Source organism: Drosophila busckii, chromosome 3R, assembly GCF_011750605.1.
Source record: "Drosophila busckii strain San Diego stock center, stock number 13000-0081.31 chromosome 3R, ASM1175060v1, whole genome shotgun sequence".
NCBI classification, from domain to species: domain Eukaryota; kingdom Metazoa; phylum Arthropoda; class Insecta; order Diptera; family Drosophilidae; genus Drosophila; species Drosophila busckii.
In genome coordinates, this window is record NC_046607.1 from 18,450,633 (window position 1) to 18,475,701 (window position 25,069).

At 41.6% G+C, this 25,069-nt stretch overlaps 4 protein-coding genes across 5 annotated transcripts; 1 reads left to right on the plus strand and 3 right to left on the minus strand.

Annotated features, from left to right (window-relative positions):
- The first annotated feature begins 948 nt into the window (after window positions 1-948).
- Window positions 949-15,918, plus strand: LOC108604721 (peroxidase). Its single transcript, XM_017994298.1, has 10 exons — window positions 949-1,459; window positions 7,381-7,548; window positions 11,910-11,992; window positions 12,053-12,143; window positions 13,428-13,816; window positions 13,881-14,054; window positions 14,108-15,038; window positions 15,094-15,372; window positions 15,431-15,527; window positions 15,585-15,918. The coding sequence occupies exons 1-10, from the start codon at window positions 1,449-1,451 to the stop codon at window positions 15,630-15,632; spliced, it is 2,271 nt and encodes a 756-aa protein (XP_017849787.1). The 5' UTR covers window positions 949-1,448; the 3' UTR covers window positions 15,633-15,918.
- Window positions 9,681-11,685, minus strand: LOC108601232. Its single transcript, XM_017989130.1, has 4 exons — window positions 11,488-11,685; window positions 10,563-10,754; window positions 10,007-10,448; window positions 9,681-9,947 (listed from the first exon to the last, which is right to left on the minus strand). Exons 1-4 carry the CDS (start codon window positions 11,683-11,685, stop codon window positions 9,862-9,864), a joined length of 918 nt encoding a protein of 305 aa, XP_017844619.1. The 3' UTR covers window positions 9,681-9,861.
- Window positions 15,919-16,014: 96 nt separating the features above from the next.
- Window positions 16,015-18,002, minus strand: LOC108602463 (eclosion hormone). 2 transcript variants are annotated; one of them, XM_017990586.1, is made up of 3 exons: window positions 17,840-18,002; window positions 16,507-16,622; window positions 16,015-16,443 (listed from the first exon to the last, which is right to left on the minus strand). In XM_017990586.1, exons 2-3 carry the CDS (start codon window positions 16,613-16,615, stop codon window positions 16,259-16,261), a joined length of 294 nt encoding a protein of 97 aa, XP_017846075.1. In that variant the 5' UTR covers window positions 16,616-16,622; window positions 17,840-18,002; the 3' UTR covers window positions 16,015-16,258. The 2 variants fall into 2 exon arrangements, with proteins under 2 accessions (XP_017846075.1, XP_017846076.1); XM_017990587.1 differs by lacking the exon at window positions 17,840-18,002 and having other exon boundaries at window positions 16,507-16,675.
- Window positions 18,003-22,724: 4,722 nt separating this feature from the next.
- On the minus strand, window positions 22,725-23,253 carry LOC108602659. The gene has a single exon (XM_017990806.1). The coding sequence runs from the start codon at window positions 23,209-23,211 to the stop codon at window positions 22,852-22,854; it is 360 nt and encodes a 119-aa protein (XP_017846295.1). The 5' UTR covers window positions 23,212-23,253; the 3' UTR covers window positions 22,725-22,851.
- Window positions 23,254-25,069: the final 1,816 nt, after the last annotated feature.

Genomic DNA, 25,069 nt, shown 5'->3' on the forward strand with positions numbered 1-25,069 from the left:
ATGCGCATAAAAAACACAAAAAATTAAATGTGGCTTAAATAAAATTTCAAGCAGCAGCAGCAGCCACAGTCAGAGCAGCAGCTAACGACTTTTCAAAATAATGCGTGGTACGTGTACGCCGATAAATATATTGTGATCACACACACACACACACGCATGTGGCGCTGCTGCTGCTGTGTTGTTCTTTTTGTTGTGCCTCACTGTGGTGGTTGCACAATCTTCATGCGTTCCATGCTGTGCAATTGTAAAGACAACATAGCCAAAGCCAAAGGCCAGCCAATCGATATGGTAAATAAGAAAAACAAAATCGCTTTATACTATACAAAGTGGTTTAGCTCAAATTAAAGCAATTTCAAATGTAGCGCAATTCAATATGTGGCTGGCTTTGTTATTTATTTTTATTGACTTTGACTCTGACGAGGATCAAAAGTCAGGGCGGCGCCTAAGCTCAGGGCTGCAGTGTTGCATAGGTGTGGCTGGCTACATTTCGAATTTATTTATTTGACTGCCCTGGTGCTCAATATTAATTTAATTTTCCAGCTTAACGGTAAAGCTGCAGGCGCGCAGCTCATAAAATTAAAGCAGCAGCCTAACAATCTTTTGTATGACATCTCGGCACGTAGCGGCTTTGGCAAAACAAAAGACTTAGGCAACGAACCTCATACGCACAGCACGTAGCGCGCTCAAACCAAGTTCGCACTCAAACGCAACTTTCACTCAACTCTTGAGTTGAGCTTAAGTCTGTGGCTTCGGCTTTAGTCGTGTCTGTCGCTTTGCGGTCTGGGTGTTAATTTTGCCGGCGTTGCTGATAACCAAATTGCTTGGCGCACCGTTTGTGCTGTCGGCGTCGCAGTCAGCGCAGCCGAAGTCGCATCGGCAGCAGCAGCTCTTGTATTTTGGTTTTGTGTAGCCGCATTGGGCTGCCGCGTTCAGTCAATTGTTGGACACACGCCGTGACGGTTGTGCAAACGTTTAGAGCGGCTTAACAAACGTGCAGCGTATATGTGTGTGTGAGTGTGTAAAGCAGGAAACATAAAGTGAGAAACAAAAAGTGCAGTGAATTATTGAATACAAAGTGCTAAGGTTGCAGACAGTGAAAAATAATAACTTAAACAGCAATAAAAATAATTGTAAAACAAAAGACTTAGGCAACAAACTGGCTGCACTTTGGATATAATTAAGGCCAAGTCAATAAAGCATCCATACACACCAAGCGGCATCAAATAAAATCTATTGCGTGGGCCGTCGCAACGTTCCACTTAAACGTACCGCAACAGCTGCCATAATTGGATTAACTTCAGCAGCTCGGGCTTGAGGCTTGGGGCTTGGACTTGGCGTGCGAAAAACACAAAAAGCTAACTACGGGCAATACGCATTTAAAGAAGTCATTAACGGGCTGCCAAAGCGCAACGATCAACGGCCAAGTGGCAACGTGCAACGTCAACAAAATGATTTTAAGGTATGTCGCTTGCACTGGCAAAAATTAACACACTAACCAGTAAAAATGATTGCTAATTTATTTTGTTTGTTGTTATTTATGGACTACAGTTAATGAGAGACTTTGCGCATTGTTGCAGTTAATTTAAAGAAAAATTATATAAATTGATTACAGACTTGATTTGCTTTAAACGTTTCTTTTGAAATTGATAAATATCAGAAATTCTGTAAAGAATTTACCGTTCGTCTGGGGCATGGAAAGTTGTGTGTGTGTGTTTCTGTTTGTTTTGACTTGAGAAATTTCTTAGCGTTCTGTTGACAGAATTCAATAAACCGCTTTGCGCCATGTTTGTGTTTTGATTACCACATTTATATTCAGGTTGACTGTTGTCAATGTTGGTTCTTGCCACTTGTTGAATGTGTAATTGCAAAACTTGGTAGCTTAATGAGTTCTATGAAAGGCCAGCATACATCAAAAATGAAAATAAAAAAGATTTAAGTGCTTCCCCCCTATGAGCTTCCGTCAGAAAACTTTCTATAGCTCAGGCTTTATTTGCTTGGACATGCTGCAATCAGCGCTGGCGCTGATCAACCTCCGTACAATGAAGCTCAGCCAGCTTTAGCGTATTAGCGCGTAGGTCACGCTCTTGGCTTAAGCATTTCGTCATTCACAGCTGCTTAAATTGTAAAAAGCAATTAACTGCAAGATTGAGCCAAAAGGTGAAATATCAGACACTAAGCCTGCTGCAAAATATGGAATTTATTTATACGCATACGCATACAATGGCATTTAAATTAGTTAGCAAATCAGTTGTTCAATTCAAGCCAGTCGGCTTAGTTTTTTATGCTGTTGCCGCTTTGTTTTTTGTTTATGGCTACTAACGGCAGTTTGCAGCCGTAAACTGTTTAACAACTGCTGTTGAGTTAACACATTGTTGTTAATTGTCAATAATTTTTGTTGCTGCGCCCCACATTTCACGTTTTGTTTACACTCAGAACTCGGCAGATATTTTGTCTATTGTGGGGCGTTAACGAGGTCATTAACATTTCGTGCGAAGTTCAAGCCAAGTTATACAATTGCACCAAATACAAAGCGCGTTGTGCATTTGGAATGCAGCCAACTAACAAAATGGGCATATTACTTTCTCCTTAAATGTAGAAGACGACAACAAGTTGCAAAGGCAGCGTGCAACGTGCAACAGGCAGCGCTCAACTTGATTTCCTGCTTCGACTCTGGGGAGGGAGCAGCATCTGCTAGAAATCCGGTTCGCAGCCAATGTTATAAAATGAAGACATAATTGTGACTCTAGAGAGCAAGTGAAATGGACTCAAGCCGACTGCGCTGCTCAGGCTCAGCACCAGCGTCTGCGCGTCTGCATGCAACTTGAATTTGTGTCAAGGCTGCTGCGACTGCGCACGACCAAAATTTGCATGCACTTTCGCGAATTAATAGGCTTAAGCTGTAGTAGAAATCGAAGCAAGTCGGGATTGACTTAACTGATAAAACAATGCAGCAGCTACAGCTACAGCTGCTGTTTGTTACATAAAGCAAACCCTTGTCTGCTTGAATTGGCACTTGAGCTCTTTTTGTATTTTGGGCATATATGTTGTTACACAATAAGAAAAAAAAAGCTTTAAAAGCGGCGCAGCATCATTAAGTTTAACAGCCCGACCACGTGATGGAAAATATTAAATCAAATTGTCTGCTAGCCTGACATTGATGGGCTTTGGTACTTGCCTAAAGTGCTCGAGTTTTGTTGCTGCTTTTGTTGCTCAAGTGAATGTTGTGGCAACATTCACTTTTGCCTTACAGATCTGCAACTGATGATGCGCCATAAACAAAATTGCCAAAAAAATCAGCTTTCAAAAATTTGTTGTTACGTTCGATTATAGTACAAAATTTGCTATTTGTACATATTTAATTGTGTTTATTTATGTTTTGTGAAAGTGCGCAGATTGACTAATTGACTAAATATAAATCATGATCATTGTGACTATAGAATAGCATTGTCAACGCAGAAATTTGCACAGTCAGTTGCTTGAGAAAGTGTTACAAATAGCTATGACAAATGTGAAGACACCAACATATAGATAAGTGGCTACCCGCATCGTGAGAACCGAAAGTGAAAAGTATTTCAAGCGCGTACGTTTTCATTTTGGCGCCAGTAGAAAATCCCAAGGGCCGCGGCCGGCCTGAATTAATATGCAGAAGCTGTATCTGGATGATTGCTATCGTGCTAACATAATAAAGCTTACGAAAATCGTGAGAGCCCAAATAACCCAAATATAGTGTAGTGTAGACTCTTTTGCTGTTTGATTTGTACATTCAACACAATTATGTAGCAATTGAAAGCAAAAGGCATGCAGCTATGCAACAGCATATTTAAATTGTAGCAACAACAACAACAACAACTTGCTGCATGTTGGCATGCTGTATACGCAATAATTGAAAAAAATGTTATTATATTTATTTAATAATCATTCGGCAGTCGAGTGTGTAGAGCCCACTGTCTTTGCTCAGCGGTCTGTGAGAAGATCAGAGTTTAAGTAGCGCCTAGCAGTGCAAACTAAGAAAGTCAAGGCAGTTTAGTTTAGTGCACACAGAACTGCAAACGTCAAAGGCAAATGTTGTTTTTAGTGTTTTTTATTTTTATTTTGATTTGATTTATGCATTCACAATCGATTTGTTGGCCGTCGCAGCAGCCAGTTTTGCATTGAGAGCTTTGCTTTGATTTTGTTTGTCTTGCATTTTGGCATTGAAAGTGTCTAAATTTGCAATTTGTTCGCAATTAGCCGCGACACAGTGTCCAGTTATAAATCTGGCAAAGGCGTACACTCAATTAATAAGCTGCCTAAGCAATGCAGATCGCCTACTTAGTTACTCAGCGAGCCAGCTGTGTCCAACAACATTCTATTCAGCCAAGCAGCCAAGCAATCGATAGTTCAACTCTTATAAACTGCACGTAAGTCTTGTCTGATTCTTATCGCGTGTGCTCTAAATATTGCGTGTTCTGCTGGCACTTAAAGTGATTTATCAAAACCCTACACCAGAAGACAACGTCTAACGTATGGATAGATAGATGCTTGCAAAATGATACGTATACGTATTTTGGGGTCAAAGCGAATTAAAACTGTTGTGGCCCATAAAAACGTGTTCGTATTGGCGATTTATGGCACAATATAGATAAAAAGAGCGACACTAATGCCACATAAATGCGCGTCGTGTTGCAATTGGCCTGCTATAAATTAAGTATGCGCCATGTGTGCGCTATTGATTTTTTCCTTGCGTTCACAACACTTGTCGGCCAATTGCATTTGAATTGCTGAGCGGATGTCTGGTCTGCTTGAAGTCAAAGAATCATTTAGCTTTAAGCAATAGCAATTAAAGCTTTAACACATTTGGCATTAGCAATTATAAAAGTTATGTGTATTTTAGCCGTATAAGGCAATAGTCGATTTGTTTAAAATTTGGTAACTCAATTTACACGCTTGACAAATGATGAAATTTATGCTATACAGCTGGCTATATATCTAATTTATTAATGCACTTAATTGTTAGTGAAAATATGCAAGTTTCAACATGTCAAGCTGCAATAGATCCACAAGACAATGCAACATGATGTGGTAAGCTAAGCTGCAAAGCGGAAAAACTAAAACCTAAGCACAAAAGCACATACAAAAGCCTCTAACAAAAGGTCCTACTATGTTATTATGCACTTGCCGCACAGTTCCCCGGGGCGTTGAAAGTCTTACATATGCCAAGCCAAGATGACATAAGTAGCAGCAGCGCAGACTTGTAGACATTTTATGCGAGGCAAATCAACAACAGAGCCAAAACAATGGACAACAACAACAATATAGCGCGCAATTAACGTAATGCTAGTAAAAATTATTAGCAAATGTCAACAGTGAACGCGTTTTTAATATGCTGAGATTAGTTAACAACAAATATGGTTTAACATAAAGAGTGCGGCGGGGCAACAGCTTTGGCTCATAATTGAATTTATCTTTTGGGTTGAAGCTGAAAGTTCAGCAGCGCCCCATCGTTAGCTGGCAGATATTGTTTATGGATTAAGCACATGACTAACAAACTTTAAAGCAGTTCGGTTCGTTCGAGCTCAACTTGGCTGCTTGGGTTGCACTCGACTTGAGCTGTTCGTGTTTTTTGGGCAAAGCCAAGCAATTGTTCAAGCCGCAGCCACTGTTTGGTTGCCGGACAAATGCTGAGTGCTATGCAAATGCGCAGCAGCGATCGTTAGATAAGTTTAGGCTTACATAAAAAGCTGTTAAGAGCAGACGCCAAAAAAAAATTAATTGGCTCTTACGGGCAGGTGTAAGACATGGCGTGTGCATAAATTTTACACTGCATAACTAGAAGGACGTTGTGCGTGTGTGTCTGTGTGTGTGTGTGTCTATGCCTTTCACAAATGCTGTCGCCACAAAGGCGAACAACAATTAATTGACTTTACGCAGCGTTTGCCAATACCCGCATGCTCAGGCGTGTCTTAACCAGGCCAATTGGAGTCGAGATCACTGCGTGGGCCGTCTGTTCTAATTGCCTTGACAGCTCAGGCGCTTAAGCAATCAACATGCAGAGCATTTAATTTAACACAAAAGCAACAGTTATGAGCTACTATTGTGAAGCGAGCAAGGCCTTGAGCCATTTTGCATTTACTTTTGGCAATATAAAAAGTAAGGCGTCATAAACATACAAACACAATTCAACGGTAGCTTGTAAATCAAAACAGGCGAGGTCAAGCCACACAATAATGTATGCTTTAAATAGCCCTTTTTGTTTTTAATGCTCAAGCGCTAAAATTCTTCCTGTGCCAGTTACTTTTTGAAATTAAGCAAAATCTGTGTGAAGTGAATGGCAATTTGTCAAACAAGTCTGTCAAAAAATGTTTACAGACAAATTCGTATAAGCAATAGGGCAATTAATCACTTATGTTAAACTGCAAGCTGTTCTGCTGTTAAGCTTCTATGTTATGTTATTTAACATAAGCAAGGCAACAGGCTGCGAATTAAGCTCACTGTCATCCAAATTGATTTAACGTATTGCAACAATTTAAAAGAAAGTTTGAATTAATTTTGATATACACAATTAAAAATAATTAATTAGTCAAAAGTGTATTAAATAATTAAATTTGTAACATCTTATATAAGCAATAGTAGCTTAAGTGAGTTTAAATTAAGCAAGCCGCCAAACATATTTTCTCATTAGTTCCAATTCAATTAAAGTTAATGGTAAGCTGCCAAATTTCGCAATTTAAATTTATGCTAGAAGTGCAGCTGTTGAGCAGCTTCTGTTTATATTTAAAACATTTTTCCAGCTGAGGTACTCTCTTTACAGTAACTTGAGTTACTTTTGTGGCAATGTTGATACAAGATATTGTTGTCGCAACAAATGAAAGCTGCAAGTGAAAAGTGAAAGGATTTTTTTTTTGTATGTGCGTTGTGCGATGCCCTTAAGCAGCTCTTTCATCAAAACGAGCCCAAGCAATAGATCATAAGCATATAAAGGCCACAACACTTTCACTGCCACAATCAATGCTTGTTTAAAAATATGTATTTAATAATATTTTTGTGTGTGTGTGTGTGTAGCAGGCGATTAAAGCTAACAAGTCATTAACATTGCCACTCGCATTAACAACAATATTAACACGTGCCCCTAGCCATAAATTTGAGTTAATAAAAGCAAGGTTGGCCACAGCTGTCGAGCCAAGACAATGCAAAGCCCCCCCTCAAGCAATTGATTCGACAGCTGTTGGCGGCAGTTGGCTGCTGCTGTTGCCGCTGCTGTTGCTGCTGCTGCTACGCGAACTGTTGATTAATGCCGCATGCCGCAGGCGTTACACTGTCTGCCAGCAGGCGTGACGTGTCTTATATAACGCTTTTAATGTATCAATTTTAAATGTGTGTTGTATTTATAACTACTTACAGAATACTGCTGCTGGGCTGCCTGGCTGTTGCTGCTGCTCAGGCGCAATATCATCATTTTGGCGAACAACTGCAGACAGCACATGGCTCCGATTGTGCGCTGCTGCTAGCCGGACCCGGTCGCTCCTCTGTCTATGACTACAATGTGAATTTGTTTCGCGGCTCGAGACTGTAAGTACGAAAATAGAAAATGTTGCTGCTGCTGCATTCTAGGTTACGTTTGTGCTTAAATATTTGCACGCTGGCATGGCAGTCATAAATCTTTGTTGTCTGACTGTCGATTCGCAACGCCTACAACAACAACACGCGCTTTAGGCAAAGCTAATCATTAACAGCAACGACAAAGACAACGGCAACTGCTGCATGTTGCAATTGTTTGTCTGTTTGTCTAGCCAAATAGGCAACGAGGGCAAAAGTTGCACGCCTGGGAGCTGCAAACTCTAGAGAGTCAACACAGCAGCCGCCACTTGTCGAAAGCCTGCTGAGTGATTGGAGCTGGCAACAGCAATTGGCTGTCATCATTTCAAAGCAAACAAATATATTAGCGAGCAAGAACTTTGGCTTTATTTAGAAATTATTTATGACAGTGTTTATTTCATGAGTTTGCCGCAATCTTTGGAGTTGGCTCTGCAAGGCCCTTGATGGCGTATCAACCATTTTTGGTTGGTGCGGCATCTTTGGTTGCCCAAGTTGCATGGATTGGGGAAAGTGCACATGCTCACACGATTGTTACGCCTCCACATAGCGCATACTGGACGGTAGTCCCTGGTGCAGGCTCTGGGACAAACTCCTTTGCGTGGCGTAGGACGTGGGCGTGGTGGGCGTCCACCTCGGGCTTCAGCCAAGGCGCAAACGCAGACAACGATGAGCAGAGCAATGGTTAAGAATTTCATGTTGCTTATAGAACTTTACTAGCTGTTGCTTGTATAATTTTTAATGCTTTAACGCTGCCGCTTATATAGCGCATAAAACAAAAGCTTGACAACATGAAAAGAAATTGATGTCAATTGTGTTAAGCACGTGGAGTTGTGCTCAATTCTGAATTACAAAAAGAGTTCAATAACAATAAAACAGCATTTTGAGTGTAAGCCTCAATTTAAAGCCACATTTGCTTACCAGTTGTTCTTGTTGTTGCTGCTGCTGCTGCTTGGCCTCGAATTCGCTGAGCTTGTCATCTGCCACCGCAAAAGACAGCACAGCATCATGTGATGCGATGCGAGCGAGTCACTTGACTTGACGCTCAACGTTTTGTTTATAAAAAGTTGCTTGCAACCAAATGCAGCAACAAACCCACAATGGCATTGCAACACTTGCAACAACAGCAGCAGCAGCTGCTGCAACAACAAATGCAACTATTAGTTTTGAAATCATTTCGAAAGGTGACTTTGAAAATATTAGTTTTGTTGGCCTGAACTTCGAGTCAGCAGCACAGATTGCAATTTTAAGTTGCCGCACGTTTGTGGCAAACAACAAATTTTGTTAGCACGTCTAAGAGGTCAGCGCAAAGTTGAGCTAATTTTGGTTTTAGCGCTGCACAGCAAAAAAAAGAAAAAAACTAAAACGTGACGCGGCAAACAATTTGGCTTTGGCCTGGCTATTGAACTTTGTTTGGTTTGTTTTTTTATTTTGACTTGCGGCCGGCTAAAAATGCAGTCAGCCACAACAACCTACTTAAGAAATTAAAAACGCGCATACAGGTTTCACTGTCTGTCTGTCCGTCTGTCACTTTCATTGGCTGTGCACTAAAATTGAACAAAAATGTTTGTTGCCAACTGTCTGGCTGGCTGGCTGGCTGCTCCTGGCGAGCTCTGCTAACTGATATTTGACTAGTACACTAACGCACTGTGTCTGTCTGTCGCGATAGACGGCGACACGCTTTTGCAATTACTCACAATATTACGCATGCGCCATGTTGGCCCCGCAAAGTTTTCACTTTTGTTGTTCGTCGTTCGCCACTAGCAGGAAGTGCTCGCCTTGCAGGTGCGTTATATATTTCTGTTCAAGATATTGGCGTTGCTTTGCTTTGGTTTTTTATCAGGATAACAAGTCTATGCGGCAAGTGCGTGTTGCATGCAAGCAACTTTCAAGTTGGCCCAAAGCGCTGCGCGCACATTGAACTTACCAAATGCTATAAATTTTTACGCAGACTTGTCGCCAATTTTTGCATTTGACAAATCTACAGCTCCACGATAAATTGTTAAATGTAGCATATGAAATACCCTTTTGTCATTGCGTGTGCGTGTGTGTGTGTGTGTGCTGTGCGTGTGCATTTTGTAATTATTTATTGTTAACAAGCAGCGTTTACATGTCTCGTTACACATTAACTTATTTGTTTTGCTTCATTTTAGGGAAAAACTGTGCGCATATTTGCGTGTTTTGGCAACTAGTTAGCAAACCGGCTGGCAAAACGCAAATGCAAACTGTAAAACTCCAAGTTTGTGTTACCGTTAAACTCTGGTGTGTGTTTTTGTTTCCTGTTGCTCTCTAGTCATATTCAGCGCCTATGGTCAGACTTATAGCGCCTGGCTGCACAAAGGTCTGATGATACCATCGGTTTGTATCCAGCACAACTGCAATTGTTAAAATTAAAAAGTTGTGCGTTTATATTGTTTACATATTTGTTTGTTACTTATGTCGCCTTGTTGCACAATTACTTCGTGGCTGCGGCACTGGAAGTAGCACTCGGGCGGCGGCATAAGCAGCCAGCGCTTGCTGCCCGCCAACTGCGCCTGCCACGAGGGCAAACGCACATTGTCCACATGCATCTGAGCGCCCAAGCCAGCTGTGCCCATAAAGAACCAATCCACGTTATTGTTCTCCGAGCCTGCAGGCAAAAAGTAAGGCTTGCCATAATGCCGGCGAAACTCTTCGGCTGTCTCCGCATGGCAATTGCTCCAGCCAAAGTACCACGGCTGCTGCTCCGGCTGCAGCTCAACGCGCGCCGCTGACATTTGCAGCGCCTCGTATATATCCCTAAAGCCCGTCGTATAGGGCAGAAACTGACAGTCGCGTATGCGCTGCTTGCGCTTAGCCTTGCCATAGACATCGCGAAAATACCAGTAGTTGAAGAGCTGCTTCAGCAATGAACAAACAAACAAACAAGCAGTCAAAACAAAGAAACTTTTAGTGCTGCTAAATGTGTGTATGTTTGTGTATGTGTGTGTGTGACCGAGAGTCCAACCCACCGTTGTGGCTGTCCAATTCTTCATGGCATCGCTGACAATTACAGGTGCGCCGCTGTACGCATACTCAGCCTCAAACTTGGCGGCGCTGAGGTCGCGTAGGCGTGGCACTGTTTTGATATTGGCACAGAAATCGCAGCGCTCAGGTGGACGCAAGGCATAGCGTAAGGGGCGTGGCAGCTTTAATGCACAGCGCTGTGTGTACAAGACAAATATTATTATTACAAGTAGTTAAAATTATAAATAAATGAAAAGTACATAATGTAAAGTAATAGTAAAGGTGCTGCCAAAAACAAATTCAAGGTAACAACGGTTTGTCTTTCTCAGGGCGATTCGTTAGCCAGGAAATTTTTAGACAATTTCTACATGTTCTACAATTAAGCAATAGATGCTTGGATTTTGAGACTATTGGGATGCTTAAGTATTGAGCTGCATTCTGATTATGAATCCTAAAAATTTATAATCATTTTTCATTGCATAATTTTTAAGTCACTTCTCGTTCTAAAAATGTTCAGACATAATTTACTAAAAAGCATTTTTTTAAGCCATTTACTTGCTGTCCCTTACTCTAGTCAGATCCTATATAATATAGTAAACAGAAAAATCAATTTTATAGTTTTAATAGTAACAATAGTAGTAGTAGCTTTTAGTAGTAGAATAGAATAACGTTTCAACTATAAACTATAGCGCTGCAAGCTTTATATCTTTTTATCTTTATATCATATCATATTAAGTATACGCCACTTATTCCGTCATAGCATTCTTTGCAAAGCCTTCGCTTTCAATTTCTTGCATGTCCATCAAATCCAATCAAATCAAATCGAATCGAATCACTTAACAGCCAAAATATGTGCAAAAAGTTGTCTCAGCAATTTGCCACAGGTGTTCAGCTTGCTGACAGCAGCAGCCACAGCAACAGTAAACTCACCTGTTCCTGCAGCTCGGTGTAATAATAATTTAGCACAAAAAGCAATAGACTGCCTGCCAGTGCGAGCTTAAGCCATTTTAATAATTTTGCTGTATGCTGGGTGGCCTTGCTGCTGTTGCACTGCAGACGTTGCAGCAGTTGTGGCGTTGGCTTGTGCTTGCTCAATAGCTGCTCAAATTGAGTGCGAGCCTGTTGCATGTTGACGCGTTCAAATCGAATTGGCAACTGTGCCAGCCAGCCAGCCAGCGTATTGGCCAATATGCCAATGCGGGCTTATCCTGCAAGCGGCGCGTTCGTCTGTAAATAATTCGATTAGCTAACAATGCGTAGGCGTTTGAGGGTGGAACTGTTTGTTGTTGCCTGTTAGCATGTGATAAGCGCAAATTGAATATAAAACTAATTTATTGTATCGCCTTTTGCAGAAATCCTTACAACACTGGCGCTGGCACTTGCATTACCTACGATGCCATCAATGCGGCCTATTTGGATGCACGCAAGCGTATACGTAAGTATTGTAAATACTTTTGAAACTTTCAAGCTACTAATGCCGCACTTGTTTGTTTAGATGTGGCACAGCCCAAGTCGGACTGGAAGCCCGAGGAGCTGGCCACCGTGGGCGAGCTGCTGCTGGACATATCCATACAGTTGGCCCGCACGTAAGTAGTTTATAAACGCTTTCAGCTTAACGCATTTGAAAGTTGTATGCATGTTTCTGTTTTGCTGTGTGTGTCACGCCCACTGCAAGCGCTTGCCACATAACGCGACGCATGACAAGGCACTTAAGTCGTGCCCCAGCCTGCAGTCATAAATATGCAAAAGCTACAAATAGCTTGAATAGATTGTCAGCGGGCGCTTCAAGGTTCTGCGTAGCCCAAAAAAATATCTAAACTAAATTGTTGCCAGCAATTTGGATTTGAAAGTTTGCCACATGCTAATTGCAATGCCAAATTTACTATCTACACAGCCAGAGCATTGACTGATGACGCTGCTGCAACTGCAACTGCAACTGCCACACGAAATATTCGTAAACAAAATACACGCGCAACATTATGCAATGTGGCAAACAAGTATTTGGGGAGTGAGAGAGTTGCAACAAAGCACACATCGCAGCTCAGAAAAAAAAGCACATAATATGATGATGATGATAATAAAAAGAAGCTGAGCTGAGCTGAGGATGCAACCAGTTTGGTTAGTCGCTTGGCCAACTGTCGATTTTTGTGGGTAAGCGTGTTGCCAAGTCAGTTGGTCATAGACGCTAAAAGCTTAAGCCTGACTTGACTTTCTCTGACAACAGCAGCAGCAGCTGCATTAACTGCTGTTGTATAATCGTTGAGCTCAAATTGCATTTGCTAAAGAATTAAACTAGTACTGGGAAATGCTTTTCAGCTTTTAGCTCCAAGGGTCAAGCGAAAGTTGTTTCCGCACTTTACCCTAATTTATGCGCGACTCAATAGACTGCAACAACGGCAACAACTATCTTTTCGCACTATCTCTGCCACAACAATGGGGCAACAATTGTACACAAGTGTAGCGCCCTTTTGACTGGCAACAACAACAACAACAGACAACGTTCAGCCAACAGCAACAGTTTGCCACTTAGCCGGGCCATAAATAAATGATTATCAGCTAACGGAGCCAACAGTTGCCTGTCGTAAATATACAATTGCAGTAAAACGGCAAACTGACTGCCTGAGCTGGCAAATTGAAAGCGAATTTTTATTTAATTTTGCTTTTCGGTTTGTCAACGTCCAAATATCAATATCGACATCAATGTATGTCGCTCAAGCGGCGTTAATTGCACGTCGCTCCACTAATCGCAGCCGTAATTTGTGGCAGAACCAAATGCAGCAGCAACAAACAGGAAAATCCATGCCAACTTGGGCGATTAAATGCAATTTGTCAACTTTGAATTTATGCGTTTTGCTTTTTACTTTTCGCAGCTACGGCCTGAGCTATGAGGAGATCGAAAAGGGACTGCCGACCATAGATACGTCCAAGACATTGATACGCGAGGTGTGCCCGCCGTTCTTTGCCAATGTGGAGTGCCGTCCGGGCAAGTATCGCCGCTTCGACGGGCTGTGCAACAACATTGAGCATCCCACTTGGGGTGCGGCCAATGCGCCGTTCCAGCGACTGATTGGACCGCTCTACGCGGACGGCATCAATGCGCCACGCATATCGGTAACCGGTCGTGATTTGCCCTATTCACGTGTGGTCTCGCGCACAATGCATCCAGACGATGGCTATCATGATCATGCCGGCACTGTTATGGTCATTGCCTGGGGCCAGTTTATGGATCACGACTTTACGCTCACAGGCACGCCGCTAGGTGAGTCAACAAAATAAATGAAATATTGTGTGCAGTAGCATTTAGCATTTAACATTTCACACAGATCCCATTAATCGCAACGATCCGGAGGAGTGCTGCAAGCGTCCATTGCATTTAAAGCATCCCTACTGCAATGAGATACGCATACCCGACGACGATTATTTCTATCGCCTGTTTAATGTCAAATGCATTGACTTTGTGCGCGGCTTTCCCTCACCCAGACCAGGCTGTCGTCTAGGTAAGTCTCTCAGCTAAACTCAAACAGCAGCTGCTAACTTTAACGCTTTACAGGCTCACGCCAGCAGTTCAATACGCTCACTGGCGTCATTGATGCCAACACCGTCTATGGCGTTAAGGAAGTCTTTGCTCGCAAGCTGCGCACTGGCTATGGCGGTCTGATGCGCATGAATCCTGTTTTCCAGGAGTACGGCCTGAAGGATCTGCTGCCGCTGAAGCTGGACATACCCGACGAGGGCTGCACGCGTCCCAACAAGAGCATGTACTGCTTCGAGGGCGGCGAGATACGCGTCAATGAGCAGCTCGTGCTCACCTGCATGCACACGCTCATGGCTCGCGAGCATAATCGTCTGGCCAGCAGTCTGTCGCACATTAATCCGCACTGGGATGACGAAACGCTGTTCCAGGAGTCGCGTCGCATCAACATTGCCATAGTGCAGCATGTCACCTACAATGAGTTCTTGCCCATACTGCTGGGTAAGGAGGTAATGGAAAAGTTTGGGCTGGTGCTGCAGAAGGATGGCTACTGGGATGGCTATGATGCTACAGTGAATCCTGGCATTATAGACAGCTTTGCTGGCGCTGCTTTCCGCTTTGGTCACTCACTGCTGCCCACAGCTGTGGAGCGCTGGTCCAAGGCGCACAAGTTTATAGCTTCAAAGCGTTTATCCGACTTGATTAGACGTCCTTACGATTTATATCGCGCTGGCGTGCTGGATGAGTACTTCATGGGTTTGATGAATCAAGTGGCGCAAGCTATGGACGACTCAATAACACAGGAGGTTACCAATCATTTGTTTAAAAAGGAAGGCGCGCGCTTTGGCATGGATTTGGTTTCGTTTAATATGCAGCGTGGTCGTGAGTTTGGCATTCCCGGCTACATGGAGTTCCGCAAGTTCTGCGGTCTACCCACAGCCAACACTTGGGATGAAATGTACGGCTCCATGCCCAACGAAACGGTGCTACGCTATGGCAGCATATTCGAGTAAGCACAGACAACAGCAAGCCCATACTATGGTATTAATAATTTTGTTAAACAGGCATCCATCTGACATTGACTTGTGGTCTGGCGGCGTTTCGGAAAAGTCGCTGCCTGGCTCTATGCTGGGGCCTACTTTTGCTTGCGTCATTGCCACGCAAATGAGTTATCTGCGACGTGGTGATCGCTTCTGGTATGAGCTGCCCAATCAGCCTTCGTCCTTTACGCCAGAGCAGCTGCAGGAAATACGCAAGGCAAAGCTTTCGCGCTTGATATGCGACAATACGGACTTAATAGATACAGTGCAAATTTATCCCATGGTATTGCCAGATCATGAAATGTAAGTTGTTTACTATATCAATCATAAGCATATATGCCAAGTCTGAGTTTATTTGCAGCAATCCACGCGTGCCTTGCAAGAGCGGCATTATACCCTCCATAGATCTAACAAAATGGGCTGATTATGGCAGTCATGGGCTGGACTCTTCTGTTTTTGTAAGTTTACTACATTTATGTTAACAACATTTCATTTAATATGCATTTTATTTACAGAACTATATTAACGAAATACCTGACACGCTGCTCAACTTTAGAAAGTAAACAATTTGTTAATTGTTTTGATTTCATTTCGCCAGCTATCAAACTCAAGAGCTATCAAACCTTCAACTATTGCCGTCGCTTAGTCTCTACTGCTAGTCCTCTTTCTCTTTCTTACACTCTTTCTCTCCCACTCTCTCTCTAATGCTTTCAATCATTTAACAGCCAAGTCAGCCACACTGCCATTATTCCAACATTATTCCAACATTTCCATGCATTATTCGTCTGTATATATGTATTATTTTTAAATAGCAAAATCCACAAAAAAAAGAAACGAAAGCAAGAGTTAAGAACCTTTTAAAATTATTATAAAATATGTACGTGTTGTTTATAAGTTTTTTGTATATTTTAAATAAAATATATATATATTAAAAATATTGTTTTAAGTATATTTTTAATGCGTAAGTATTAGTTTGCTATAGGAACTTCTTTGTTGCCGTGCTGCCTGTTTAAAGCCATTACGTATACGTTTAGTTTGAGAGTTAACAGTTTTGTGTTTTTTTCAGTGTCATTGTGATCATCGTCAGCCAAGTTTGTCGCAATCGCATTGACCCAATTGTGTGAACTGAGTCACAGGCCATATAAAATCCGCACACACACATGCCCAGACCCAAATTGCAGCTGGAGGCTTACTCCAGCGCATTCAGAAAGGGCGCAATGGAGCCGATGTCCTCGCAGTCCGGTATGGCCTTGCCCTTGAACTTCAGACAGGACTCAGCGCAGGTTTGACCTTGAAAATAGTCGCCAAACATTTTCTTGCACTGCGCGCAGTTGTTCAAGCAAATCTGTATAAAGTCAATGCCGCCCATAGGATCTGCAATTAAAATAAAAATCTATAAGTAATCTATAAGTCGATCTGGTTGAACTGCCAACTTACCAAAACGCTTGCCATAGTGCGCTATGGAGGGCATTGCATTGCTGGAGTGCAGCAGACAGCACAGTGTCAGGGCAAGACCGAGGAGCATGATCGATTTGTTGTTGTACATATTGAAGCTGTAAATTGTTTAAATATTAGATATAACTGTTTATACGCTCGACCGCTATGCGCCAAGTGCGAAGTAGTAATAATTTAACGCACGTTTGTCTTTTCGTTTTATAGGCAAAGCCCAAACGCAGATGCGAAAGCTTAACAACGGCAAGAAGTCTGACAACAACAACAACAACAACTACAACAAAAGTCTCAAGCCGGTCTCGGAGACCGCCGGAATGCGTCAGTTATCTTTGAATAAAATACATATATGTGTATGAATAAAATAAAATCAATACAAATTCAATAAATTGCCAATTTGTTTGCTTTGCTGTATGCAAATTATTTTTTTTTTTTATACATTTTATGTGTGTTCGCATTTTGTTGTCGCGTGGGCTTTGCTTTGTTGTGTATTTAAAGCATATTATTTATTTAAAGATAACGTCTATTAAAAAGCCATAACATTTAAGTTAGTTGAATTCCAAGCTTCGAATAAAAAAAATTCCCTGCTCTCAAGTACGCAACATAAAAATTCACCGACTTGCTAAAGAAAGTTGAAGCGCCTGACTTTATTTCGGAGCACTTCATGGAAAGTAACAGCAGGAAGTGTCAAGGAAACGGATTTAGCCCAACACTGTAAGCGATGTCATGTGTAATTAATGCAAATCGTATGCCTGATCGCTCATTAATTAATGGCGCTGTGCATAAACAAAATGAAAATGAAAACAACGTAGAACAGAGTTGGGTGGGCAAGTCCAGCTGTAGCCCGGCATTTAAAACAATAATATTTAGTTATTTAGTTTAACCATAAACTTGACTTGACATTCTTTTGTTCCAACCGGACACGCTGCTGCTGCTGCTGCTGCTCATGTCTGGCGACTGTTTAAACATTTACGCCTCGATTAGCGGCTACACGCTGTCTGGCAGCTGTAGCGCCACTTTTGCTTTGCTTTTGTTTTTGTTATAAATAAATAAGTTATTTGTATTTATGCAGTTATGAGCAAACTGCTATGTTAATCGTGGGAAATTTTTAAATAATGCTAATTTATGCAGCTATAAATATTTGATATTTTTTTATACTTTTTTGACTAATTGTCAACACGCGCCAATATAAATAATTTTGAAAGTGTGTAGTACACGGCGTATACGTCACATCGCTGGCACTTTTGTGGGCGTGACACTTGAGCTGACAAGCAGCTATTGTGTTCAATTGATTTAATGACGTACACAGACAGACACTCACCGGTAGTTGAACTCCAAGTGCTGCTCCAAGTGGGGAAGCGCTACTTCGGTTAGCTTTTGAATTTTGGGTGTGGGCGGTAGGTTTGTTGCCAATTCGCAAACACGCTAAACTGACGGCTAGTTGTGTTTGCTGAAACTGAAAACTGGTTCTCGGTTTCGCGACTGTCGACTGTTGCCGGAGTGCAGAGTTCTTGTTGTATTTATATGAAGTGGCGCTTGTCACCAGAGCTTGTTGCAAATTAATCAATTTGTCTCAGCGCAACAAACATCTAATTCAATATGCTTACAAGCTCGAAACTTACTTCCGCTGCCGCAGTGCAGCTACTTTCTTGAGTGGTTTTCACAGCGGTGAATTGGATTTAACTTTATCCAGTTTAATTGCGTTTCTTTTAAAAACAAACCCCAGACATTGTTAGAGCAGGAAATGCTATTAGAATTCGTTAATGTCATAGGGCAATAGCGTTTCCTTTATCCCACACTCTGTGTATATATTAAATACTGCTAAGTCATGCTTTAAGCTTATTTATTATTTACTACACACTAAGCATTTAAATAAAACAGTGTTTGTTGTATTTGATGCAGTTGAAATTTAAAATTCAAATTTCAGCGCGCTGTTTTGTCTGCTGCTGTTATTGTTAACAGACTGTTACTGCTTGCAATTGTCGCTGTAAACTGCTTGGTATTTAGCTGATGTGGCAGCACTGCAGTGCACTGCTTGCAAGCTGACTCGTTACAGTTTCTTTTTAAGCGCACATTTTTTGAATGTTGCAGCTTGTCCTTAACTTTAGCAATGATTTTAATGTTTTAAAGTCAAAGTATTTAAAACATGGGTTTGAAAAAATAAAATATATAAGACAAGCCTTATGAGAACTTATTAGCTTAATGCTAAAGTTTATATATAGCATGCAACAGTGCCTTTGCGCCATGAGGCTAAATAAAGTAAACACAGCTGAGCCATAGTTCACACAATCACGCCAATCAATCTCACTTCAATATAAATCTCATTATTAAAGTGTTGGCAAATTAAGTTTTCTCCTTGCGCAAACGTGCGCTAAAATGTTTTGCTGCTTGGCTTCTTGGTCTATGGCTGCTGAAAATCGCAGCACAACAACAAAAATATTTCTCAACTGACCAGGATTCGTAAGTTTGTGTTGAGTTGTGTGTCTGTGTGTGAGAAACAGCATTGAAAGTATTGCCATACAAACATCAACGCCTGGCACAAATAAAAAAAAGGAAACTTTTATTAGTGAACTGAAACCACAGCAGGGTAAATCAGCTAAAGATTTTAGCTTTCGCAGCGAAGCAATTTTATTGCATTTTTGCGTTCTTTCCTTTATTTTATTCTTTTTTTTTTTTTGTGTGCAGTTGGAACTTTTATTTTAAGCCAAGTCGACGGGCTTGACTGCTTTATTTATGAACTTTGCTTCGCAATCGATGCGTTTATGCGGTCCATACATTGCAACATTTCTCTTTTGTGTGCAGCGCGACAACAGCAACGACTATAGTAGGATAGTTCAGTCACGTAAGCATTAAATTTTAGCCAGACAATGCGCGCTGATTTTAGCTTTAAGATATATATATATATATATATATATATATATATTGGGGCATGACAAAAGCGCAATGAAGCCTATTTGTAGTTTTTGTTGCGAGCTAAACTTTATTTAAATGTCGCCCGACACGCGCCAGGCTTTAAACAAACTTGTTAATAATAGACTAAAGGCCATATGCAGCACAACAGCAAATTTGATAACTACAAGCCCCATTTAACACTTAACTGAGCAAGGGGCTTCTCCAAAAACTAAGCTACAACCCAACGTATGCGTAATTAAGCAAAGGACTCGCTGCTCAATGTAAAAAACGTGTTAATCCCCAAACTAATTTGACGTTGACGTGCGGGTTTAAGGGTTTAAGGCCAGTTGGCTTAATTGTTTTTTTGGCTCACTTTACACCGTAGGGCTTTAAGGTTTGCGTTGCAAACCATTAGAGCGTAAACAAATTATGCCAAGTGCTTGAATTTCTGCAATGAAAGCTAAGCTGCCTGACAATTAGTTGCATCTTAACCCAAAAGCTTTATGCAACTTGGCGACAACTTGCCCAGCGTTGACTCCGCTCCGATTGTGAAGTTGGCAAAGCAATGATAATGGCAATGGTGACAGTAAGCATGTCGTAAAAGAAAGAGAAGCAGCAGCTAGACCGACCGACCGCCCGTTGCGCCCACTCGGCTTCAAATGAAATCAGTGAAATGCTGGAAATTAAAAAATAACGAGATAATTAAAAGCTACCCCGCAGTTATTTGCGTGTGTGTGTGTGTCCTTTGCGCACGTAGAGCAGCTTAAGTAGCGACATTGTGGCTCTCTCTCTCTCTCTCGCTCAGCCTGGCGCGACACTCGACAGGCGGAGGTCGCTTAAGTTGCTTTCTTGTGTACACACACACACAAACACACACACACTCGTGTGTGGGTGGGCGGTGATGGAAATTGCCTTCTGGTAATCCTGTCGCTTACTCAGCCCACGCCGAAACTTACGCTACTTGTGCATGGCTTCAATTTGCATTCGTGGCATTTTTGCTTTTACACTACAGATTTATATATATGCATATATTTAATTTAAAAAGAATTTATAAGCGTTAAATAATAACGCATACTTTTGCAAAATTCAATTTACAATGCCAAAGCCAGTAGTTAGCTTTAACTGAAATGCACGTATTAACGCATTTGTAACTGCTGATTATAAAGAAAGTTACATTGATATTTCGCTATATTTGTTTAAAAGCCTGACCTGAAGCGCTTACATTTATTTTATTGCTGACAGATAAAGCGCAACAATAAAAACGCTAAATGGCAGACATTAACTTTAAATGAAATATTTATAGCAGTAACTTTTATGTTGCTGCAATAGTTGTTGTTATTGCTATTGTTTGATTTAATTGTAAGCTACTCAACTATTTATAATTAAAAAGCGTTGTGTATATTTAATCACACCCGACTGCCATTCAACAATGACACGGAAATTAAATAAAATATATATACATTTGCCGTACTTAATGCACTCCCCACACACACACAGACAGACACACACACACACACAGATGTCACTCAATTACGCATTGCTGTTTAATTAAGCAATTTGACCGCTAAAAATTGCCGCCACATAATGAATGCAAGTTAATTATACAATTCAAGTATTTAACTAATGAAGTTTGCAAATAAAAATTTGACAAATGTTGCGCCGTTAAAAGCAAATTACTGTAATAAGATACAATTTGTTGTATGGCTGTTGGGCGGCCTAAAACTCAATAAACAGATTATTAATGCAATTCCAATTAAAGTTTGCAGTACTTGCCGTATATGCTGGTTGTCATAAACAGTCATGCTGTTGTTTTTTGTCTGTTGCGCTGCCTGCGGTTGCATGAAAACCACAAAAGCCGCAGTAGTCAGTACCATTAAACATGCACAGATTGCAAGATAGATAACAGCAGGCGTATTCAATACAGTTGCGCGAATTTTCATCATTATAAGCACCAGAGAGACTGCTAGCTCAGCATAACAATCATTGTCCAGCCGTTGGGCACACGATGCAACAAGAGCGCGCAGCAGTTTCAAAGCAAAAAACCATTGCATACCCACAGGCGCAAGCAGCAGTAGTCAAAGCAACGGCAAACGCAACTCAACTCGATTGCTAGCTGGCTGTGCATTAAAGTTGTAGCAAGTTTGCTTTAAGCCGAGCAACGGCGACTGTTTATTTGAAACTGCTGCTCAGCTGTTTTTCGCCCCCCCTTCCCCTTCAAATGGATTTTGGGGCAACTTTTAGCGAGTGTCCGTGTCCCGTGTCCGTGTCGTGCGCATTGTAAAAGTTTCTAGATTTTCGTTAGCTACGTTTTTTATTTGAGTTTTCACTTACCTTGCTCTTAAGTGCGCCATTCGCCGAAAAATAAGAAAAATAAAACCATTTGCCATTTATTTTGGCACAACATGCTCGAGCTATGTGAAAACTTTGCGCCTAGCCCGAGCAGCAGCTGAGCAGCTGAACTGAGCTGAGCTGGGCGTGCGGGCTACTTTAATGATTATTGCTTTCTTTGGCAAAAGGCCGTGTATACCTATCTGTCTACCTATGAACTTAAGTGCGCCTTAATGTTGATTTCAAGCTCATAAGGTGCTGATTTCAAGCCTCGAGTGCCCAGGCAAAGCTTTCAACAAGCAACCCTCATTGCAATTACACAAAACCCTAAAGCAGCTGCTGCTACGTCTATCTGTCTGTCTGTCTCTTAGTCTGCCTGGCTGTCTGACTGTTGTTGTCTGGCAGCTGCTTTTGTCGACTGAAATTGCACTTCACTTTGTCTAATTGTAAAATAAATAAATGAGATAAAAACGTAAAGTGGCGCAAGCTAAAATGCATAGGAAATGAAAAATTGCACACGAGCTGCTAACCACAGCACTTATCATGCTCACACACACAGGCACACACAGACAGAGACAGAAAGCAATTGCATCCCTTATGCCATGGGGCAGACAGCATGCAGGTAAGATTTATGCAGCTGCAAGCTTGAGCTGTCTTTCCGTAGCAAAAAAAGCAGCGAGCAACTGTCAAAAATAATAAATCAACGTGCATGCGTTTGCATTCAAAATTGCAAGGTGTTTGCTGCCAGGCCAAGAGACAAGCAACAGCAGCACCAGCAGCAACAACGACAGCTGCAAGTGCCTCAAAGCAAGACAAGCTTTCAATTTCAGCGGCAAAGCACTTAACAAGACCAAACTGACATTTGGCTGACAGTTTCAACAGACTGGCTAAATGACTAGAGCTGTCTGACAGTCCGACAGCAGCAGCAGCAGCAGCAGCAGCAACCACCCAAACGTCTCGGCAGCTCAACGAAAGTTGCGGCAAGTACTTTACTTTTTTATTATTATAATTTTGCGGGCAATGTTGAGGCTTGCCGCGGCATTCTAGATAAATTTTAATTTTTATAAAGTGTTTGCGCTGCACTCGTCGCTACACTTCAGAATTATGAATTAATTACGACTCAGCTGCAACCTGAACTTCAACTTCAGCCAGGCACTTGGCAAGCTCAGCAGCTTGTTGCGCTGTCACTTGCTGCTTACGGTTTGGCTTCTTGCGCTTCGCTTGGCCAGCAGGCTGCGCTACTGCATAGTAGAGCTGCTGGTTATGCAACTGGCCAATGGTTTTGCAGGCTAAGCCCTCGTCTAGCGCCTCTTGTATAATCCGCTGGCAGACGCTGGCTGGAAACTGTGTTCGGTTGGTGACATAGACGCCTAGTTCCTCGATGCTAAGCGCCTTGGCCGAGGCCTCGCGTAGTCCGGCCAGAACAAGCTCGTAGGCCGTGCTAATGCTCTTATCGTAGTAGATTAAAGCCATGACTTGTGTGTGTAGCTAAATAATTTTCAAGCGCCGCTTGCTTTAAGCACAAATTTCTAGTTAACTTAACAGACGCCAAACCGTTAACAATGCTGTGAAAGTTCAAATGCGGCCAAAAAGTTGCTGGCGCAGAATTTGAATAAACTGCGCTAAATTGAATAAAAGGCCACACAGCTCAAGCTGAAAAAATGCGAGCCGTGATAAAACCATCAGTTTTTCCGCTCTCTATCAATGGCATTTCCTGCGACTGCTCTCTCTCTATCTAGCTGTGTATGTGTGTCGTTTTTTTCTGCTACATTGGCACTTTATGCGCCACTGCGAGTTGCCGAGCTTGGGGCTGGGCAGTCAGGCTGAAAATAAATTTTTATTGCACGAACGAATTCAATAAAAATAGGCAAACGGGCGGGGGCCGCGCGCAGCCTGAAAATCGCACGCTGCCTAATTTAATTAGATTTTTATTACGACGACGTAGACAAAGCAGCTGAATTTTATATAAAAAACAAATGCAGACAGCATAAATAAAAGGTAGTAAACTGAATCAATGTATACTAAACTAAATGTGAAATTTTAAAATGCATTTTATGCAAATTTAAACGTTTAAGGCGTGGCAGCGACTACTGCATTATAACATAAATGAATGCATTGACCAAATATAATGCGACGCGTTTGATGCACACACACACATGCGTATGTGTGTGAGTGAATTGTATCTAATTTTATGCATTTGCCGCATTCGGCGCATAAATTATGATAAAAGGCATAAAATATGCATGTGAGGCTGGTGGGCCAAACAAAGTAAATTATGTGGCCGCTCAGCCAACATTAATATTAAAGGTCACTGCTGCTAGTTGGGTTCATGTTCACTAAAATTAGCCAGCAGGCATATTTATTGCCAAACACAACGATACAAAAAAAAGGCAAATACAAGCTGAAAGCTCAGGCAAATGTTGACTTAACCCCTATGGGCCACCTGTTTGCAGTTGTCATAGACATAGCTGCCCATATATATACGAAACCACTGGACATGAGCTAATCCTGGCGTACAGCAATTTGGCGCACATGTAGTTTGCATTTGCTATTTCAACGCTGCTGCTGCCCCTCACTTGCCCATTTTTTGTGCTCATTTGGGGCAAGTGGGCGCATGAATTCAGAGTTGAAATGCCAGCGTCTGGCCAATTAGTAGACAGTCTCTCTGCTCTGTGTGTGCAGCAAAGCTTCACTGTATATACTATACACTGCTCTTAATATGCTGTCAACAGGCAGTTGGCATTTCGTGCAGTTTGGGTTTCATTTGCAAAAACTAATTGAAAACACTTCAAAGGTTGTCAATATCAATAGCACGAGTCCCCAACTTGAATGTCAAACAAACAAAAGCAACAAATTATCTGTAGCTCCAAAGTTTTCCAAGGTCCGCTTCGCTTGTTTATCCCTTTCACAGCTGGCTGCCTAATGTGTGCAGCAAGCAGCAATCAGTGCGGCACAGCTAAATTAAAAATATGTACAAACCAAGCTACAACAAAGGCTTAAAGTTCGGCACGCTTTAATTTTAGTTAAAATTGAAGTTTCATCGCCTAACCCAAAAAGCTTTGCTACAAAATCATAACAAATCAAGTTATTTTTGTGTAGTTTTTGCTTTCATTGGGCATGAATATTGCTAACAATAAGTTGATGAAATGTCCTTTATTTAGCTTTTGTGTATTGGGAGCCCCGATACAAAATCAATTTGCAACGGAAGCTTGCTTGCATAACCCTCGAGACACATAATCCTGTTTATACTACATACCTAGGCACATAGCTATCATACACATGTGTGTGTGTGTATGTGTGTGTGTGTTTAGCTGTTGTTTGCCTCTCTACT

Coding starts and splice junctions, on each gene's coding strand:
- LOC108602659 (XM_017990806.1), bottom strand. CDS start 23,211: ATGGCTTTAATCTACTACGATAAGAGCATTAGCACGGCCTACGAGCTT.
- LOC108604721 (XM_017994298.1), top strand. Junction 13,817..13,880: donor GCTCACAGGCACGCCGCTAG/GTGAGTCAACAA, acceptor CATTTCACACAG/ATCCCATTAATCGCAACGAT. Junction 15,039..15,093: donor CGCTATGGCAGCATATTCGA/GTAAGCACAGAC, acceptor TTTGTTAAACAG/GCATCCATCTGACATTGACT.
- LOC108602463 (XM_017990586.1), bottom strand. CDS start 16,615: ATGTACAACAACAAATCGATCATGCTCCTCGGTCTTGCCCTGACACTG. Junction 16,444..16,506: donor GCACTATGGCAAGCGTTTTG/GTAAGTTGGCAG, acceptor TTTTAATTGCAG/ATCCTATGGGCGGCATTGAC.
- LOC108601232 (XM_017989130.1), bottom strand. CDS start 11,685: ATGCAACAGGCTCGCACTCAATTTGAGCAGCTATTGAGCAAGCACAAG. Junction 10,755..11,487: donor ACACCGAGCTGCAGGAACAG/GTGAGTTTACTG, acceptor TTGTACACACAG/CGCTGTGCATTAAAGCTGCC. Junction 10,449..10,562: donor AGAATTGGACAGCCACAACG/GTGGGTTGGACT, acceptor TTGCTGAAGCAG/CTCTTCAACTACTGGTATTT.